The 15,354-nt window shown below is 54.8% G+C and overlaps 1 protein-coding gene across 1 annotated transcript; it reads right to left on the bottom strand.

Annotated features, from left to right (window-relative positions):
- Positions 1 to 1,746: 1,746 nt before the first annotated feature.
- Positions 1,747 to 14,696, bottom strand: PIANP (PILR alpha associated neural protein). The gene is made up of 7 exons (XM_064464606.1): positions 14,508 to 14,696; positions 14,047 to 14,193; positions 7,545 to 7,613; positions 6,839 to 7,404; positions 6,602 to 6,683; positions 6,109 to 6,336; positions 1,747 to 5,955 (listed from the first exon to the last, which is right to left on the bottom strand). The coding sequence occupies exons 3-7, from the start codon at positions 7,559 to 7,561 to the stop codon at positions 5,934 to 5,936; spliced, it is 915 nt and encodes a 304-aa protein (XP_064320676.1). The 5' UTR covers positions 7,562 to 7,613; positions 14,047 to 14,193; positions 14,508 to 14,696; the 3' UTR covers positions 1,747 to 5,933.
- Between the last annotated feature and the right edge of the window lie 658 nt (positions 14,697 to 15,354).

Raw genomic sequence — 15,354 nt, 5'->3', positions numbered from 1 at the left:
GACCACTTGGGGTGATTTTCATGGGTCTTGATGTGGTCATATAATTTTTAGGTGTTCTTCTTTAAATGATTGCATCTATTCCTCCCATCTCTGCTGTACTCGTTCAGCATGCAGCTCCCCATTCTAGCTCCCTGTTGGAGAACAGGATGCTGAAGAAATATTAGGGAAGGAGGCAAGGCCGGAGACCGGGAAGGGAGGAGGATGCTGGGGAAGGAGGCATGGCTGGGACCAGGCTAGCACGGTGGGAAGTCAACATGGACAGGTGGGCAAGAGTGATATAGTGGGGAGTGGTGATGGGAAGGGGCTAGACCAGGGATTCAGTGTTTCAGGAAGCCAGAAGTTAAAGGGGCAGCTTGTGGAGCTTCTTCTGTGAGGCAGAGAGCAAGTCCTGGTGAAGAAAGGGAACGTTTGACTGAGGGCCTGCAGCCTCAGCCTCTCCTGAGAGGGCACAGGAAGAAAAGCATCTGATGACAGAGAAGTCAGCAGGAAGGGCTGAAGCTCTGGCTGGAAGCAGATGAGGTTTGTGCTAGACCTTTCAATGCACCAATGAGTACATGAGTCTGTAATTTCAGCACAGTGAGAATCTGTCACCTCCTCAGTCAAGTCCATCCAGCCTGCCCCACCCCAGTGCCACCATATGCAGTTGCCTGGGGAGGACCAGCCAGGGAGGCAGGTAACCCGCCACCTAAAGCAACAGGGGTGAGGGACTCCCTCCTTCCACACTCGGCACAGGGGCAGAAGAGATGCCATTCAGCCTCTCACCTCTGCATGCCCTGGGACAGCCACTGCAGACATGTGTCTGCCCTCCACTGGGCCTGGGGCCATCTCCAGCCCACAGAGATCCTGTCCAGGGTGCAGGGTGCTATGTGGAGGGGTCTGGCCCTGTGGCAGGAGGTGGTCCTGGGTCCTTCCAGTTGGAAAAGACCCCAGGACAGAGTCTGAAGTCAGGTCAGGGCTGGAGAGCCTGCTCCTTCCTCCAACAGTAAAGCAGTGGAGCAGGGATACCTCCAGTGCCCGAAGGACTCAGACAGTGAGCAGGCAGAGGTAGTAGGGGCCAAGGACCTTCCCCAGCACCCAGAAATTCTCCTACCATTGCCAGGGAGTGGCCCTTCAGAGTGGCCACTGTGTCTGGTGCTGCTCTCCAGCACCCCTTCTGTGTCTGCCCCAGCACCAATTGCCGCCAGAGCTGGCAAAGTGGGGGAGTTGCAGGAGACAAGGATGCTTAATTACAGAGCAGCCCTGGAAACCAGCAACAGCAGCAGCACTGTGGCCAGGAGGGGAGGCAGCAGGGCTGTAAATAGAAATTGCGGAGGCAGCCGCGGGGAACAGAGTGAGGGAGGCTTCTGCGCCTGCATCGCTCCTCTCCCTCCCTTCCCTTCAGTTTCTCTCACCTCTCCTGGCCACCCTGGCTCCCAGCGCAAATTGGCATGTGACAAGCAGCCCCTAAGTGTGGCTGGGAGGCAGCAGCTCCAGAGGCAGCACAACTGCTCTGCATGGAGAAGTGGTTCTGCAAGGGCTCTTCCACCAGGGAAATGCGTGAGGAGGGTCACAGAGCCTCTTTGGTCAGCAAGGAGTCCAAGGCAAGATGGACACAGGGCCATATCGCCCCATCTACCCCCCCCAGAGGAGGCTGTGGGATGCCAAATGTCTGAGACCCTGTCCCACAGGGTCTGCCCCAGCTGAGGTCCCTCTCATCATTCCCTGACATCTCCATTATGGCCTCTTCCACAGCAGCAAGAGCTCTGCTTTCAAGTATTTTGCAAAGGTTTATTTAAAAATGTTGAAACTAACATCCCACAAGAATTGAATATTTCACCACGAGGAGAAGAGAAATCCTACAAAAATATATATCACAGCGCACAAGGGCAGGGGAGGGGGAAGAGCGAGACTGAGCGGGAAGCAGGAGGGAGGATGGAGGGGAGGACGGAGCCGTGGCAGAACGAGACTGAGTGGCAAAGGGAGAACAAGAGAGGATTTGGGAGAGTGAAACAGCAGGAGGGGAGAGATAACCAGGAGGGAGACCATGGTACAGGACGGGGGTGGGAAGTGGGAAAACAGTGGGAGAGGGAAAACAACAGGAAAAAAGGAGTAGAGACCCAGCAGTCAGTGAAGGAAGGGGGCCCCCCTCTATGGTCTTGCCAAGGTAGGGCCAGGACTACAGTGAGACATCAGCGGGGGTGCAATCAGGGAGCTGGAGTTTGGCCCAGGGCTTTTGTGCTGCAGGACTCAGCTCTAAGGCCTTGCCATAGACATGGTTTGTCAGAGTGAAAAAAGAAAACCACAGTTTAATTCAGAACAGTCTGAAGGTGATTTGAGAACTTGTGGGGAATGAACAAACCGCTCCTTTCCAAGCATTTTTCCTTATCAGGAAAGGGAGTGGGGAATGAAGGGACCAGATTTGCAAGGGCACTTAGGTGCCATTGAGGAAGAGGTAGATAGCCCTCTCTGAAGATGTGGAATGCTTGACTGGATGTGAATCCTTGGGAATGGACCGGAGGAGTGGTGTGGAAGCACATGCTGGGGGTGTGCTCCCCTGCCTACCAGTCACAACTGATTAGATGGGAAAGCCCAAGTAGGATTTGTGGGCCATTGTGGTTATGCCACTCTGCTGGGTAAACAAAGGGAGACTCCAGTTCCTGCTCCAAAACTACACAGGGCAGAGGGGAGAGATTCTTCCCCAGACCTTCCCTCCTTCCCACTGCACTCACAGAGAGACCACCCTTGCGTTAACAAAGCCAGGACCCTCCAGGAGCTCAGCAGAGACACTGTTCCTTCAGCTCACCCAACCCATCCAGACATTTCCTTTAATTGCACAGAAACGTTGGGCAGGCTCAGCCCAAGGCTATGAACATTTTCAGTCGGTTTCCCCACATACCTTTCTCTGTGTAAAATTTCCACTGGAAAAAAATTAATCCAAATCTTTCTCCTCCAGTCATCTAGAAGACAGGGAAACCTGATGGGCTGTGACTGAGAAGGGTCAGGCCTCTGCCCTGGCTTGGTACTTGGTGCTGTCAGCCTGTCTGTGTGTGCATCTCACAGAATGAGCTTGGGCCAGGGAAGAGACTGCAGGCATGCCCTGGCTTCAGTCTGTATGGGGCAAGATTGTTCATAAGGCTCCAGCCATAGAGAAAACAGATCCAGTGGGATTATTTATTGACTGGGAGAAACTTGTATGTCCATGTGTGTTTTGAATGTTTTTTTTCCAGGGGCAAAATGTAGCAATGAAAGTTTGGGCAGGACAATGAAGGTGTTTCCCATATCTAACCTGTTTTGTGAGAGAGAGTGAATGACTATCATAAAAACATATTTGGCTAGAAAAATTCATCTTGGAAAAGATGTCCAGCATACCCAAGCTCCTGTCATTGTACGAGCTTTCTCTGCTGCATTCCTCAACCTCCCCCTTACCACAGCATCCGTGAAAGGTTTCACTCCCTGGAGATACTTTTAACAGAAATAGAAACGGAGTAAAGGGAGGGGAAAAAACCAAAACACTGAAGTCTGATTTGTTTGCAGAGTTTACAAAAGCCTGGCCAGCAGACCGCAGGGCTTCCCTGTATCAAGTGTTTGAAAATTTTTTCACTAGGCCTCCTGCAATGCCCTGCCACTTTCTTACAGACCTTCCCTCCACACAGCATGTGGAAAGGGGAAGTCCAAGGACAGCCCTTGAAGTGGTAGAGTCTAAACTCTGGCCCAGTTTCAACAAGCGCTATTGATCAAAGAGCAATCTAATTAATCTGGTCTGGAAGATTACTTAAGCGAGTTCAAGGCATTATATTGCAAACTGCCAGTAATAAGCAGTGCAGCCTTTTGCAGGATGTGTGCAGATGGCCTTCTCCAGCACTGGTGCGCCAGTGAGAGGGAGAACAGCCCTGAGCTGCCCTCAGCTGGTGTGGGCAGTGGTGAGCGGGGTGGCGGGCAGGAACAGCTGTCTGCCCCCTTCTCCATCCATCCGTAGCTTGAATGTCGACCAAAGCCTTGAACAGAGCCTGAATAAGGAAAAGGTTCAGTAATAGATCGATCTGCAGTAAAGCAATAATATCCCCTGCTATAAGCGGAGACTCAACCTGTGCTTAGATTAGAGACCTCTAGAGTCCTTTTCTACCTACATCTTTCAGCCATTCTGTGCTTTTAACAAGCCAGTAATTTTATTTGACCTGTCGTTTTCTCCAAATCTCTACTGTTTTTTGCGAAGCTTGTTGCAATTTACACTCTCATTTAAATGTCCTTCACAGTGAGTCAGATGGGGCTGAGATCACCTAATAGTTCAGCTAGGTAAATGGGCAGAACGAGGCCTCTTATGAAACTCCCTGTGCTTTGTCCTATAAAGAATAGGCTTTTACTGCAGAGATAAAGGATGAAAGGGCCATTTCCTTTTCTTCAAGATGACTTTTGTCGGAGACCTTGTATGGTGTTTAGAGCCTTCAAATTGTGGGTGAGTTTCGTGTCTCTGGCCACATCAGTCCAGTAGCTGAAGGTGTTTGTACAGTATAGGGGCAACCTTACCTAAATCTGCATCATTTCAGCTCAGTGGCTGTCAATGTGGGATCTGGGAATTACTTTGAAGTATGTTGCTTAAGCAAGCAATTTGCACCGATACCTCTGCCATTGGTTTTGGTCCCCAACCAGCTGGGGCAATACACTTATGAAGGTTGGCACCCCAGATGTCCTGTCTCTCATGCTCTTGGTGAACACTGCCTCATGGGTCACCTTGCATTCCAGGAAAGACCTACCAGCAGTACATGGCAACCCTCCAAATGCTCCCAAAGTCTACTCTAAATTGCTCTTTGTCATCCCAGGCACAGAGAGTCACAGTTGTTGCCTGTGGCATGAGTGTCTGAAAACAGTTCCCTCCCTCAGCCCAGTGAAACTCAGGTTCCTTGTGCCCAGCTACATCTGCATGCCATATTTTAGTTGCTTCGGCAGTATCCCAATGTACGGGACACTTGCTAAATTACATGATGGGCAGAGGGCTTCATCTCAGATTTTCTGAAGAACATCACCATAGACTGATGTTCTTCAGAAAAAACCTTGCTGAAGGAGACCGAGGGGGTGGAGGGGGAAAGCAAGAAGGCTTCCAAGAGATCGAAACATTCGGAAGGCTAAAGAAACCTTTTCCAACTTTAGCTGGCAAGAGAAGTAGTGGGGGGAGGAACTGAGAGAAAAAAATTGGGATGGAGAGATGAAGAAACATACAAGCTGAAGAGAAGAAACAGAGGAGTGTTAGGCAGAAAGCAAATGGAAAGATGTGAATATGTTCCATCTAGGGGGGGAGGTAATGTTTCCTTCAAGGAAATGGGTTGAGGGGCCCAGGTGCTGTGTGACCCTCTTCTGCCCAAGCTTCACCCACCCTTGGGACCCTCAGGAGGGCCAAGGCCTCAGGAACAGAAGAACCTGCCACAACCTGAGTCCCGGCTCAGGGGAGACTGAGCCCCGGAGGGCAATTCTGCAGCCACTGAACTCCAGACGTTCACTTCAAAGCACACAACATGGGAAGGGACACACAGAGGGGTTAGGGCCCACGGGCACAGGGGTACGCCTTTCCACCTTGCCTACTCCCAATGTCAGGCATGCACTGGTGAGAGAGTCGTGGGGATCCAAGTGTGTGTGTGTGTCTGCACGTGTGCTAGGAGAGGGGCTGGGGAGGCCAAGATTTCACACCACCACCAGCTGTCTTCCCTCCCACTATCCTGCTCTCTCATCACCATGTCCTGCGTGGGTGGGGGGAGTCCCCAACCTTCCCCCATCAGGAGGCTAAGGAGGCCCAGCTCATCCATTTGCCCAGGCACATCCTGGTGGAGTTAGTTAATAATGATGGTGGTGGGCCGTGGCACAAGGAGGTCGTTTTTTCCTGGGGTAGCAGAGGCAGCGGGATTCTGTGCTCGCCGGCTGTGACAGGAGGGTGGGGGGAGCCAGCTCTGCTTCTCCCGTGAGTGTCACAGGTTCACCAGTGGGATTCTGGGGGGAAAAGGGAATTGGGAATTAATCACCAACAGGCGCTTACACCACCCCACCACCCCTGCTAAGTGACAGGCACCTTTGCCCTGCCTCAGTCTGCCTGTCTCCCTGTCCCCCGCCACCCCCTCCTGCTCCAGCTCACCAGCCACTCACCGGTTGAGCTGGAAGGCTGTACTCTTCCCATGGCCTCCCAGTTTCTCCACACCCTCCTGGCCTGGCCTGGAATCCTCTGCTTCGGACGTGGGGGCCAGGGAGTCACTGTAGGGCCCCAGGATGCTGACGGTGGTGGGGGAGAGGTCCGTGAGGGGCTGCTGGCTCTCCTGCTGCCTCCCACCACTCTGCTGCCCCGAGTGACGCCGGCGTTTCTGATTACGGTCCCAGCTTTGGAGAGAGACAAGGAGTGAGACAACGAGTGCCCCTTCAGACAAGCCCCGGCCCGTGATGACAGAGAGGAAGGTTTGTGGGATCCTGCTATGCTCAGCATTAGATCCCAGCGTGGCCACGTGCCAAACCTCCCAGGGGCTTCCAGCACCAGATCCACACCCTTGGGACAAATGGGTCCCAAGCCCACAGTCCTCCTGCCCTCCTACTCCCACCTGCAGACACCGGCATGGTGACAGACTCTATCAGCCCAAACCCCACTCACCAGAACTTGAATATGATCCCGGTGGCAACCAGGACAATGATGATGGAGATGGTGATGGTGACATACAGCTGGGGGTCCACACCTGCGAGACAGAGGGGGAGATGGGGGTGTGATAGCCACCCCCCACCGGTCCCCGCAGAGTGCAAGGGGAGGTTCCTGCTGGGGCCTTCGTGAATTTTGCAGAAGGAGCTGCTCCTGCAGGGATGGGGGTGTGAAAGAAGCAAAGGGCAGGTTTACCTTCCCCCCGGGGCCCAAACAAGAAGGGCCGCAGAGTGGCTGGTGTCTCACGCAGGTTGAGTCCCGCGTTGTGCAGGAGCGAGTGGGAGTTGGGCTGTGCCGTTGCCATCCCGTGAGGCGAGACAAAGGTGTATCCCAGTGGTGGAAAGCCTGGGTTGGCCGAGTTGGTGTCCCCTCCGTCCTCATCCGACACCGTGGGGCCCCACACGATGGCCCAGGGGTACTGGGAGGAGGGCATGCCGTCCTCAAATCCAGAAGGAGTGGCAGGGCGGGTCCCCGCTGCCTGGCGTCTCAGCCGCACGACGTGCCGCAGCTCTCCCCCCCGGTTGGGCAGGGCCCGCTGGCGCGGCAGGGCAAAGCGAGAATCCCTCTCTGGCAATGAGGTCCTGTCCCAGATGCAAATGGGCCGCGGGGCTGAGGGGCTCCGCCGGGCGCAAAGAGGCCGAGTGGCTGTTGGCCCCCGAGAGCGAAGAGACCAGACACCAGGAGAAGGGACAGCCGAGACCAGGAGGAGGAGATGCCAAAGCTGCAGGGAGTGGATGCAGGAGAGGAGTGCAGGCATACTGCTGCAGGGTCATGGGAGAAAAAGGAGAGAACCTTATCTGAAACGTCCGTCCTGTCAAAAGGCTAAGCCCAGAGCAGCCCACCACCCACACTCCCGTTATCTTCCCGCATTGCTGGCAAACATGGGAAGCTGTGAACCTACCAGGCACCGGGCCCCATCTCAGAAGCAACAGCGTCTTTGCTCAGCGAGGATCCTGTCTCATCTTCTTCACTGGGAACCCAAAGGGAGAGGTGTCAGTGTTCCCTCACACAGCAGTGACTGCTGTCTACCTGGAGGCAGTGCGTGCCACCGTGGGCAAGCTCCCGGCCCCAGCGGGCAGGGCAATGGGGTGCCCATGCACCCACACATGCACCCACTCCTGCTCTCATGCCTGCGTGCTGTCCTGCACAGAGGTGCATCATCACCCTGACCCCAACACTGCACAGAAACACATGCATGAGCATATGCACACAAAAGCAAGGAGCAATCTCTGGAGCACACGTGCAGAGGCACATGCGCAGCTTCCCTGGGGACTCTCCTGTCTGAGGGCCGAGAGGAGGATTCGGCATCTTTGTTTGCTTATCACTGGAACAAGTTGGAATCTTAATTCCTGTGTTTATTTATAGTGTAGAGCATGTAATCCATTTATTAAAAAAGAGCCTCTTCATTGTGTGCCAGAGTGACGGAGCGAGAGGGGAAGCACGCGAGTGATAAACCAAGAAGACTGAGAAAGAGAGAGTGAATCAGCGAGAAAAGTCCAGTCTTACTAAAGAATTTAAAAGCAAAAATATGCCTATCAAATATTTAGTATTTACTTTCCTCTTAGCTAACATGGAATTACCTTCCCACACTACTTGTCCTAGTGTCCTCTGCGCTGCCCCGTCCCGTCCCTCCCTTTCTCTCCTGTTCCTCCCTTTTCTTTCCCACCTCCCATGGCTGAGCAGCACTAAGCAGCAGCAGTACCATGGAATAAGGGCTGGTCCCCCCGGCTGGATTTCTGCACCGGCCACACACCACCCTCTGGCATCAGTCTGAGGGTAGCACGGCTGCCCTTCATGCTGTCTGCTCCTTCCCTTGGCTGGGCACAGCACAGTGGGGGCCCTCCCCTGGTGAGCTGTTATGTGGCTGACCTGGGATCCTCTCCACAACAGAGACCGCAAGCACACACACACAAAAAAAATCATTCAAGGTATTCAGCTTGCTTCTTCATTGTGAAGGGGAAAGCACGAATGCCGCAACCCACGGTCATGCCCTTCTAAGGCTGTTGGGATGGAGGAGCAGGGATGCTTGGCTGAGGGAGTCAACGCAGAGGCCAGCCCTGCACCTCCAGCCCCGAGCCAGCTGTGTTACACCTCTCAGCCCCCAAGGGGTTACTGCCATCCCCTCCTGCTCAGCCCATGCCCTGAACTAAAACTGCAGCCCCTCCTGAATGGGATGCTTCCTCTTGCTGAGGGAAGAGGTCAGTGCTTGCTGTGGTAAAGGGATCACATCCCTGATGTACACCTGAGGAGAGGGGCTAGGAGGAAGGGCATCCACAAGTCCATAGCTCTCTAGCTCCTGCTGCATTAACTGGAGATATTTTTAGTTTCCTTCTGTTAAATATTTAAACAAAGTTCACAAGAAAAAAAGGAATTGTCAGCTAATGTGCCCTGCCCTTCCCTCTGGGGCAAGATCAGTCTCTGGAGGGATCCTGAGATGAAGATGAGGAGAAAAGAGCAGCTATTCTCAGCATTTCTTCACACTTTGCTCCTGAACCTCTAAGCCTTGGAGTGGACTCAGTTTTAAAATGCAGCTCTGCAGAGAGGCAGCAGAATGGAACAAGTTTCTTCCGAAGCCAGAGCCTGGAGAGATCTTGGCCATCTGGATTATGATCACGATGCTGTGGAAGATCATGTCTGGCAACATAAATCTGTGACAGAATTTATTTTGGACTTTGGAAAGGGAGGGAATTCCAAGCATCAGGGACCTCCTTGTGTGAGTTCCTGGGCTAGAGGGCACACAAACTGCCAGAGTGGTTTCAAGGTGGCCTGGAGTGCCTGGGGCCATGCCTGAGACTCACCATGGGACAGTAGTTCTCTGGGGTGAACAACTCTGCTTGTGGCACAGCATTATCAGTTACAGCTCTGGTCTTCAGGGGCTGTGGGCTGTTTTCCATCAGGCGGAAGGAGATGTGGATCTGGACAGTGTCATCCCAGGAGTGGAGTTCTCCAGGTGCAGGTAGACCTCAGTGCCAGTGTCACGGGGAAGTGCGGTACGTTAGGGGTGCACATGTGACCAATAGCACTCCTCCTAACATACATGGCTCTGCTGGAAGAAATGTGCCTGCGTGTAGGTCCAGAGTGTGCTGGGTCACCCAGCTCACTGTGCTCTTCTCACTTGTTGGGATGTCTTATAATGGAGACCTCTCTGTACTTCTCGGCTGAGATTGTGAGCAACAACACCCCAGACCATGGATTCCCAGGGTCTAAAGCCTGGGAATAAGAAATCCCACAGAGCCAAATCCTGAATTGCTTTCACACCTGGTAGTCTGAATTTCAGCCTTATGGAGCAGGTAATGGCTGTAACTGGAGCTGAGGGGAAGGAGTGAGCCCCAGCACTGGCCTCCTCGTCTACACGTAATGCTCTGGAAGTGACAGCCCGGACATGGGGTGTAAGGCTCTGACCTGAGACACTGCTCTGCACAGGTCCTGCTGCCAACAGTGAAGAGCAGGTGACTCCCAGTGCCCCTACCTCAAAGGTGGCTCCAGGTGAGTGGAAGAAGGAGGCAATGTCAGTCAGTCTCAGTCAACACATTCTGGTTTGCTGATCATATCGTGGCTAGAGACTGAGAGTGTCCCCTGCACTAGCACATGCAGGCGTGGTTGTGGAAGAACTGGGAGAAGCACAGAGGTTTCTCCCATAGAAATGCTGTGAGAGCTAAGGAAGGTTTCAGGTGGAAAAGCCAGCCAGTGAGGGCTGTACTCCACTGTGCACGGAGAGCTCGTGTTCAAAACAGAGCATGGGTGTCCCTGTGGCTTACTGAGAAAGCAGCAGATAAAGCATGTCTGGGGCACTCCGCAATTAGCCACTGACAGTGGGGATTGTGTCCTGGGCACAAACCCTGCTGCGCTGGAGGGCAAGTGTAACAATGCCCTTCATTCAGTTCTGTGTGCAGCCCCCGGTGTGGATGCTGAATAAACTAGTAGATCTTCAGAGAGGAGGAGAGGATGCAAGTGATCTTACTACCTGGACGTATAAATCCCAGTATCCATGCACCTTACACCATTCAAGAGGACTTTGTGTGCCAGAGCAGAAACTGGATTTCTGCACTAGTATGACATGGCATGGCTTTTTCTTTCAGATCTGTTTTCCAGGTCTAATTGTGATAAAAATGGACAGGGCTACTCCCAGGGTCCAAAGATGAACCTGTGTATTTTCATTCTAGGTACAGAGTCTTCATCGCAGTGTTCCAGTTCCCTGATGCACAGATGACAGAGTGTGAATGACAAAGCTATTTCCCGAGGGCACTTCATTGAGCTCAGTTTGTGAATCTTGGCACTTGAAAGCTGTGAGTTAGAATTACACTGCTCTTTGCTACTGCATATGGACCCCACTACTGGTCTAGACCAGAGATCCCTGGGGCTAATCTATTAGGAGCTGCTCTCATTGCATTTGCAGGGTGGAAGCATGAATCCTGCTGCTGTTCCCCAGTGTCAGGGACGAAGCCTTCTTCCTCCCTCTTGCTAAGTCTCCCGCAGCACGGACTCACCACTGCTGGGATCTGAGAGAGCAGATCTCCGTAGCCATGCCCCAAAGCACGTATCCCAGATCACCAAGGGGTCTGGGAATTTACATCCTAACTAATGGCTAGGAGCAAAGCCTGCTGAACTCCTGCTCTGAGCAGGGAGCACAGACTAAACCCTGAATGTGACACCCTGAGCACCAGAGTTCAGAGGCTACCGGGGAACCCCTAGGTTTCGCTGCTGATAACTCCTTTTCAGTGTCCAGGACTCTTGTATATCATGGTCCCAGGGATAAATCCTATCCAAATATAAAAGCTGTCACAGGATTAAAAGAGCCGAGGTGCCAGCTGTGTGCAGGCAATACCTGCACTGTAGCTCCCTTGCATCAAATGCAATCTATAACCTTCTGTTACGAAATGCTGAAGTTTGACAAATTCAAATGAGGAACAATACTCTTAATAAAGAGGGTCACACACTAGCACAATTCACCTAGGCAGGTGGTGTATTCCCTACCGCCTGGAGCCTTCGCGTGGCCGTATTTCTAAAAGAGACGCTACAGTTCAATCAGAAGTTATGGGCTTGATGCAGGAAATTAAATTGGTGAAATTCTCTGGCCGGCGCTTTGCTGTAGGTCAGACTCGATGATCAAAATGGTCCCTCTGGCCTTAAAATCTGAGAATCTCACAGCTTTCTCGATGCCTAGCCAAGATCAGCTCTGACTGAAGAGCAATTGGATGAAGCCAAGCACACACAACCCATGTTAGTGAGAAGCGGGTAGAGTCTCCTTCCATCCGGGGATGGGAAAAGAGTTGCACCCGATTCTGTCTGGCTTGGCTGGCAGATGATGATCTATCTGTATTTTTGTAACATCTCAAGCTTGACTGCTGTGATACTGTGCCTCTAGGAATGAAGCCGTCTGCTCTCAGAGCGCTCCAGCTAGTTCAGAATGCAGCAGTCTGTTTGCTCAGCGACTCAAGCTGCCGGGAATGCATCACCGTGCCCCTCTGCACCCCACATCACCTCGCCTTTGAGCACAAAGTCCAGTTCAAGGTCTCCAAGCCAGCATTCAAAGCCCAGCATGGGACAGGTCCCGGTGACCTAAGCAATCAATCACCTCTCCTTATGCAGCGATGATCTCACATGACAGATATATTCCACTGGAACAATGAAATTGCCAACCAGTTTGGGGAGAGGGGGAAGGGATGGAAGAAGGGGGAAAGGGGCTCATGACCCTGAGGAACAGAACATTCACAGGAGCTGGGCTAAGATTATGAAACTTACTGCCAGCTGAAATAACGCTCGCCATTAGCAACCCCGCAGCACCGAAAGCTTCATGCAAATCCTTTCTTTGCCCAGCTCCCCCATGGCAACGATCCCACTCAAAATAGTGATAAAAAAATCAAAACAAACCTGAGGAGGACACAGCCCTCCTCACAGAGAAAGAACGCTAGGTTGGCTGTCATTTTTTAAATCCCAGCCAGCATTAAGGGCTACGGTGACAGCTACCGATACGAGACTGTGATCTGGGACCGTGGAACCTAGCAGCTATCTCTGAGCATCGAGCGGAGCATGTTCAGGCACTGGCAGTGAGACCCACACACAGGCTGCCTAGTGCCCCAGGCACCCCACGCCTGTATTTTTCTTCAGTAGCCATGAACGTCCCAGAGTTCATTGTCCAAGAGGCAGAGATGCAGTCATTGCTGGTTTGGTAGGAGGAAGAGTGAACCCTGGTGCTGGTGAAAAGAGGTTATATATACGTCCTGCTGTATTTGTCTGGGTGGGGACAGGGAAAGGGAAGAATCCCAGAGCAGCTTCCCCAGGGAGGTGATTCTATTGCACTCAGAGGAGTTTCAGCAGCTGGGAGCATGAATCCGAATGCTGATACCCCGGGGTGGGAGATGCCGAGCCCATCTGGGAAAGGAGTTCCCTCTGTGCACGGGGCCAGGGGCGACAGTTTGTAGAGGGGGCTGAATTTGGGGGCTGGCAGTCTGAATGCAGTGCCTCACATCAGGCTGCTCTACCTGGTGTCTGAGGCTGAGACGGTTGGTGGCCTTGCCAAGGAAGATCCGGCAGGACCGGGGAGGGGCTGATGCTGCTTGCCCTGTGTCAGTGCAGGTCCTGCAGCGTTTGGTGGCTGCTGGTGGGAATTCCTGTTCCAGGGTACCAGGCTGAGCACTTGTGGGCTGGGTATGGAAATCCTAGGCTGGGGCAGAATCCGGCGCTTGGAAGGGTGATGGTGCATTTGGACATTTCAGTAGCTAGGGAATGGGTGTGTGAAGCCCAGCAAGGGTCCTCTGAGCTTAAGTCTCCCTGCATTTGGGGAACTGTGAGTGTGGCCCCATTCCAAGCAGCACTCTAGGATGCCGGTCCCCTGCCATCTAGTGCCTGCCTGCAATACATGTCATGAGTCTGCCAATCTTCTGCCTCCCAGTTTCCTACTGTTCCCGGGCATCCGAGTGCTTCAGGTGCTGAGTCTCCACATCTGAATTGCTCTATCTTGCATGATGCACCCTTGGCCAGGCAGGAGGAGGGATTGACCCCTCCGTTTCCATTCTCCAGCTGCGCCAATTTGGCTGAAGTCGCCTTCCTCAGCGCAGGCTCCAGTGCTCCAGCACAACAGGTCTGTGATGGAGCCCAGAGCTGGAGGGCAAGAGGCAGCGATGCCTCAGCTGTGCCTCCTCCCTTCCAGCCCCTCGGATATCCCCTGCCCCAGACTGAAAGAGGAGGAGGAGGAGGAGGAGGAGGGGGGCGGGGGGGAAGGAGACAGCCGGCTAGAAGGAGGCAGAGCACCTAGATGGGGAGAGCAAAAAGGGGAGAAAGGACACGGGGAAGGAGACGGGAAGAGATGACTTGGGGACGGACACGCATCCCTCACTGCCCCTCGCCCCTGCAGCCCCATCCCCACCCCGTCCCCGAAGCCCGGGCTGCGAGGATGAACTTACCTTGCGGGGAGACGAGTGGGGCGCAGGCGGGGCGGCGGAGCAGGGGACCGGGGAAGCACAGCTGCTGCTGCCGGTGCCTCTCATGGCCAGGACGAAGGAAGGAGAGGAGGAGGAGGAGGAGGAAGGTTTGATGAGGCTGAGCCCTGGCTGAGGGAGAGGGAGCGAGAGATGCCTTGAAATAAACAGCTGCCGAGGACTGGTCCAGCCCCTCTTTCTCTCTGTCTCTGTCTCTCGCTCGCTGCCTCCCGTTAACCCCATGGCTGCTGGCACGGGCGCGTCCGGCGCCGCCGCCCCCGCCGCAGCCCGGGGGGCGCGCCGGGGGAGCCGGCCGGGAGAGGCGGCCGGGGGGGGCACGGCGTCCCCCCGGCCCGGGAGCCCCGTGCCCCTGCAGCCGGGAGCCAAGGCTCCTCCCGCCCCCGGCCCGCCCGCCCGGCGCTCCCGCAGCCCCGCGCCCGCCGGACCTGCCCCCCGCCGCCCGCCTCCTCCCCGCCGCCGCTGCCCGCTCCGCTCGGCTCCGCTCCGCTCCCCCGTCTCGTCGGTTATTTCGGGATCTTCACAGGAAGCGATTAGGTTGCCATGGAGAGAGGTGTCTCCAAGGGACCCGTCGCTCCAGCTCGCTCCGGCAAATGCCACCCCCGACGGGTCCGTCCTTGGGGGCGGAGGCCCCCCGGTATCCCCCTCCCCCCGGGCCGCCCCCCGAGCTCACCCCCGCCGCCGCCGCCCGCCGCCTCTCCACCCCGCAGCAGTCCCCTCGGGGAGATGCCACCCCCCGGCCGCCCCTCGCCGCCGCCGCCGCTCCGGTCCCGCCCCCCGTCCCCGCATCCCCGCATCCATCATCCCGGGGCTTCGGGGCCCCGGGCCCCTCTGCGCGCCCCGGTACCGCGGGAGGCAGGCAGCGGGGTGCCCCCGGCGGGGCGGGCGGCGGGGTCCCGTAGAGCCTCACGGGCAGAGCCGAGCTGCCCACGCGTGGGGCGGGTGGGACACAAGGGGGTGCTGTGGGAGCAATGGGGAGGGGGGCGGGGTCCGTCCAAGGTGGGGTTCCCCATCGAGGATTCACCCCGGTCGTTTGAACGTGTCCCCAAGCGCGTTTCTGCCAGGAATCAATGGGATGTGTTTGGAAATGGTAGGGATGTGACAACGAAATTAAAGACAGAAGCTGATGTGCCTTTGAGGGGCCAAGTGTTTTACAGGGAGAATCTCCCTCCACCCTCAACCATCAAGTACCAAACAGAAAGCACAGTCCAAATCAGAAGGGAGCAGCTGAGCAACCAACGGGCAGGAGAAGAAAGTCAATGGTAGAAAGACAGT

Source organism: Phalacrocorax carbo, chromosome 1, assembly GCF_963921805.1.
Source record: "Phalacrocorax carbo chromosome 1, bPhaCar2.1, whole genome shotgun sequence".
NCBI lineage: Eukaryota > Metazoa > Chordata > Aves > Suliformes > Phalacrocoracidae > Phalacrocorax > Phalacrocorax carbo.
The sequence above is the reverse complement of the archived record's forward strand: the minus strand, read 5'-3'. Positions and strand labels throughout refer to the sequence as shown.